The 5,467-nt window shown below is 47.6% G+C and overlaps 1 protein-coding gene across 9 annotated transcripts in view; it reads left to right on the forward strand.

The window, feature by feature from the left end:
- LOC107746909 (catenin delta-2-like) overlaps positions 1 to 5,467 on the forward strand; it is a 94,810-nt gene that overhangs the window by 61,920 nt on the left and 27,423 nt on the right. For all 9 annotated transcript variants that reach the window (XM_016561245.1, XM_016561249.1, XM_016561247.1 and 6 more), the window contains 2 exons: positions 392 to 524; positions 1,011 to 1,224. In XM_016561245.1, the coding sequence (XP_016416731.1) occupies positions 392 to 524; positions 1,011 to 1,224 (347 nt within the window). The remainder of the gene's footprint in view (positions 1 to 391; positions 525 to 1,010; positions 1,225 to 5,467) is intronic.

The raw sequence follows: 5,467 nt of genomic DNA on the forward strand, positions 1-5,467 counted from the left end.
TAATAAATGTTTTTGAGCAGCAAATCAGAATATTACAATGACTTCTGAAGGATCATGTGACTGGAGTAATGATGCTAAAAAATTCAGCTTTGAAATCACAGGAATAAATTACATTTTAAAATATATTCAAATAGAAAATAGTTATTTTAAATAGTAAAAATATTTAAAAAATTTACTGTTTTTGCTGTACGTTGGATCAAATAAATGCAGGCTTGGTGAGCTAAAGAGACTTCTTTAAAAAATATTATAATATTACTGTTCAAAAACGTTTGGCTTGTAGTGTATGCTGTTATTATAGACACCTTCACAAGCATGGTCTTTTAATGTTACAGTGTTTCTTTAGGCCAAAGCTTCTCCACGTTCACTTTTGTGTGTATATGTGCCTCTTCAGGGAATTTGGCTGGAGGGATCCTGAACTGCCGGAGGTCATCCAAATGCTGCAGCACCAGTTTCCATCGGTACAGTCCAACGCTGCCGCCTACCTTCAGCACTTGTGCTTTGGAGACAACAAGATCAAATCAGAGGTAACTCCTGCATACCAACATCACATACATTCTGCATATATAGACTATGTACTAATAAGGCCTTGCAGTGAGGATCATTATTTCAGGTTAATTTGAATTTATCTGCTGTTTAGTGCTCATATGGTGTCATTCTAGCTCTGTTTTTTTTTTTTTCGGAAAAAAAATAAATAAATAAAGTGGAGCTAACCATATAATCACACATAATTAAGATAACAAAATATATAGGTTATGAACTTTTAATAAAAAGGAGGAAATGCTTTAACTCTTTATCTGTCACTTTGTGGAAACTTGCCAGTCTAGTCAGATACCAACTGCAAGATTTTTTTAATGTTTTTGAAAGAATCTCTTATGCTCACCACGGCTGCATTTATTTGATCCAGAATGCAGAAAAAAAACTGTAATACTGTGTAATATTATTAAAAATGTTAATAAATCTTTTTTAGTTTAACATATTTTAAAATGTAAATTATTCCTGATAAATATCAGATACGGAGGCAGGGTGGGATCCAGCTGCTGGTGGACTTGCTGGATCACCGTATGACAGATGTGCACAGGAGTGCCTGTGGCGCACTCAGGAACCTGGTTTACGGCAAGGCCAACGACGACAACAAGATCGCCCTGAAGAACTGCGGTGGGATCCCTGCACTTGTGCGGCTCCTGCGCAAGACAACAGACGTGGAGATCAGAGAACTGCTCACAGGTGCTCAGGACACATTAAGCACATTTATTTCTAATTCAGTTTCAGTCCTTCTCCTTTGTTCTCTGGCGTGACGGGATACTGGTGAGAAGTAATTTGTTTGTCCACACTGAAAGAGAAAATGCTGCAGAACTTCTTTTGCCTTCAAGTGCACCTGGTAAATGTATACCGCTGAGTCGGACATGCGTTATTTTGATACGCATTCAAGTCAGAAACATAAAACAAAATAAAATAATTATATTGTGAACAATAAGCCAAAATAACAGCATCTAAATTCATGAAAATTATTCATTTCAGTCTATTATTTCAAGATCTCACAACTGAATGTTTTTGTTAAATAAAACAATCCATGAAAGTTAAGTGATTAACTTTGCACCATTTGCTATTGTGTATGGGGTAAACTCCTGTTTACTCTGTTACTGAAGCCTGATTTGCTCACGCTTGTGTAGCTGCACAAACCAATGGCGCTTTAGCCTAGGGCTGAACGATTTTGGAAAATAATCTAATTGCGATTTTTTTTACCAATATTGCAATTGCGATTTAATATGCAATTATTTTGTTAAAGCTCTTTATGTTCTGTATTATTCAACAAAGACAAGCTATAAATCATTGTATACTGTGACCAACACAATATTAAATAGATTAAACATAAATGTTCTTTTCTGTAGGCCAGGCCTATATGTTACGATGAAATTAGGTGATGCATGAATTGATCGCCTTACTTTGATGTCATACACCGATCTGATCTTCAAGTCGAACACACCTCTTTACTCTCGTGTGTCACGTGACCGTGTAATCGCAGCCTCTGCGATTGAAAAATCATGTTTTTTCATACCGCGATTTTATCGCAAATGCAATTAATCGTTCAGCCCTACTTTAGCCCACCAGAGAGGGCGGAACCGACGTGTATATAAGTCGCCATTTCATCAGAATCGGAAAGACGGAAAGAAGCTCAACCCACTCTCCGCCATCGAAGAGCCTCCGGCAGAGGACGAGTCTCCCCTGCGGCCATCCAGCGCTTTATAAAAGAGGAAATTAGAGCAAATTTCCAGCACACTTTGTTGCAAATGTCGCGCCGCGAGTGCGACTCGTGCAAGGAGCCCTTGCACAAGTCATATGGGCACAGCGAGTGTGTCGCCTGCCTGGGCAGTGCCCACGCAGAGACTGCGCTCGCTGATGTCTCATGTTCTCTTTGTGAGAATATGAGTTTGTCCAGTCTTCGCTCGCGTATCGCCTTCTTCACTGAAGGCGGTACTTCCGGCTCTGCTCTCCCATTTCCTTTCTCTCCTAAGAGAAAGAAACAGCGGAGCAGCGGCTCTCTCTCAACGGGTGTGAGCGGTGTCACGTCGGCCCAGTGCCCGTGTGCCCCCCTCTCCCTGCTCAGCCTCGTCGCGCCAGTGTGCTTCGCACAAGAGGATCAACGCCCCTCCTTTGCAGCGAGTGGCTTGGTTTCCTTTGGCGCCTCCGAGGAAGAGATTGCCATCGATGACTCGATGTCCTTGACGGCATCAGATGCTGAAGAATGGTGCGCTTCCGTGAGGAGCCCGAAGCCCGCCCATCTTCCCAACCATCGCGGCCAAAACCGGACACTGAGCTGATCCGTGTTCTCTCCATGGCAGTGGAGGATCTGGGATTCGAGTGGTCGGCTCCAGATGAGCCCGCCCATGGCCTTTTAGACGAGTGGTTCCTGCCAGGAGTTTCTTGCCTGCAGTTCACGAAGAACTGACCAAGACCCGATGTGCCCCCTATTCGGCCCGAGTTAGCTCCTCCTCTTCAGCAGCTCTCACCACCGTTGACGGCGCTGAGGAAAAAGGCTATAGCAAGCTACCCCCTCTGGAGGAGGCGGTAGCTGGTCACTTGTGTCCGCTGTCCGCCCTTGGAATAAAGGCCCACGCAACACATCCCTCGAAGCCCTGCAATACCACTTCGGCTCTGGCCAACAGGGCGTATGCAGCGGCCGGTCAGGCCGGATCGACTCTGCATACGATGGCAGTCCTACAAGTGTTTCAGACCAAACTTCTCCGTGATATGGACGAGTCTGGCCAACATCAGAATGCTTTCAAAAAGCTGCGCACAGTGACTGATCTGGCTCTGCGCGCTACGAAAGCCACAGCTCAGGCTATCGGCAAGACCATGGCCAGCCTGGTGGTGAACCTCGCTGAAATAAGGGACGCTGAGAAGATGACCTTCCTTGATTCTCCAGTCACGCCGAACTGCCTCTTTGGCCCTGCTGTGGACGGGTTTGCACAGTGCTTTTCAGCGGCTCAGAAGATGTTGCAAGGGCTGCGTCACTTACTTCCTGAGCGCTCTGGTGCTGTGGCTGCTAGTCGCCAGAAAGCCTCATCCACTCAGCCTGCAAAGCCCATGCTGCCTCAGCCTCAGAAGTCTGAGCCTGGGCTTCAGCAGTGCCCCCAGACGGCAAAGCATTTTCCTCCAAAGCGCCAAGGCCCACTGCCTCGACTAGTGCTAGACCCTGAGCCCCAGAAGCCGTCCTGACTACTTTCCATCAGAAAGGAAGAGGAGAGGGTCGGTTCTCGCCTCAGCCAGATCTCCCTCAAAAACAGCTCGCTTTCACCCTCCATCCCTCCGAACACCTCTGAGCGATGGAGTTTTGGTTCCCGCGGATCACGCCCTGCAGGTGCAGCGCGAACCCGAATGTTTTACCCCTGTGATAGCCACACTTGCACACGCGAATATCAGTTCCCCGCCTCCTCGCAGCAAGCTTTCATTAGCAAAATTAGATCCACTTGCATCCCAGTTCAAGGCCTGGGCAGCCATACTGGGCATGTCAAGCTGGGTTCTAAAAACAATTCAACGAGGCTAGTCGCTTCAGTTTGCTCACAGGCCACCTCGTTTCAGAGGTATTATTCACACTTCGGTTCAGGACAACGAACACGTTCTCCGACACGAAGTGCAAACACTGCTTGCAAAAGGTGCTATAGAAATAGTACCTCCAGCGAACAGCGAGTCAGGCTTTTACATCTGCTACTTCCTCGTTTCCAAAAAAGATGGTGGGCTGAGACCAATTCTGGATCTCAGACATCTGAATCGCTCGCTTATGCGCCAGCCGTTCAAGATGTTAACTATCAAACTGATCCTCGCGCACATTTGCCCCGAGGACTGGTTTTTAACAGTAGACCTGAAAGATGCTTACTTTAACATCCACATAGCCCCTCCATCACAGGCCGTTCTTGAGATTCGCGTTCGAGGGAGTGGCCTACCAATATACAGTCTTACCATTTGGACTGTCTCTGGCCCCTCGCACTTTGCGGGCTTGGGTCACGCCAGAATGGTCCCTGACTATTTAGGAACTGGCTGCGTCCTTAAAACTGGGAACGTCTCGTCCCCTCAGGGTTTTCCAGAGGCTGCTCGTCCTCATGGTGGCCGCCTCCTCTGCGATTCCCTTGGGCCTGCTTCACAAATTTTGGCTCAATGCCAGAGTTCCGTCCCACGCTTGGCACCTGGGCCGCTTTTATATCAAGGTAAACCATCGCTGTATCAAAGCTGTGGCCCCTTGGACAACTTCATGCCTGTTTCAGTCAGGCATATGGTTGGGACCTCCAAGAGGAAGGTGGTTATGACAGACACTTCCAACTCAGGTTGGGGAGCTTTGTTGGAGGGCAATCCAGCGTCCTGCTCCTGGTCAGCCCCGGAAAGGCGCATGTATATAAACTGTCTAGAGCTTTCAGTCAGGCGTACGGTTGGGACTGACCTCCAAGAGGAAGGTGGTTATGACAGATGCTTCCAACTCAGGTTGGGGAGCTCTGCTGGAGGGCAATTCGGCGTTCGGCTCCTAGTCAGCCCCGGAACGGCGCCTGCATATAAACTGTCTAGAGCGCCTAGTAGTTTTTCTTGCCCTGAAAACCTTCCTGCCAGCCATACGCGGACCATGTCCTGGTCCGTTCAGACAACACAACAGTGGTAGCCTACATCAATCGCCAAGGCGGTCTGAGGTCTCACTCCCTTTATAGGTTGGCTCGACGCCTCCTATTCTGGGCACAGAACAAACTCCTTTCTCTAAAAGCGGTTCACGTGCTGGGCAGTCTGAACCATGGAGCAGACATGCTGTCCAGAGGCAATGTGGCTCCGGGAGAATGGACCGTACATCCTCATACGGTTCCAAAACTTTGGTCTGTCTTCGGGAAGGCAGAGGTAGTCCTCTTCGCCTCAGAAGACAGCTCTCACTGCTTAACTTATTTCTCGATACAGCGAGATGCTCTGGCCCATGATTGGCCCAGTACTCACC

This window comes from Sinocyclocheilus rhinocerous, unplaced genomic scaffold, assembly GCF_001515625.1.
Source record: "Sinocyclocheilus rhinocerous isolate Xijiao unplaced genomic scaffold, SAMN03320098_v1.1 scaffold1581, whole genome shotgun sequence".
NCBI classification, from domain to species: Eukaryota; Metazoa; Chordata; class Actinopteri; order Cypriniformes; family Cyprinidae; genus Sinocyclocheilus; species Sinocyclocheilus rhinocerous.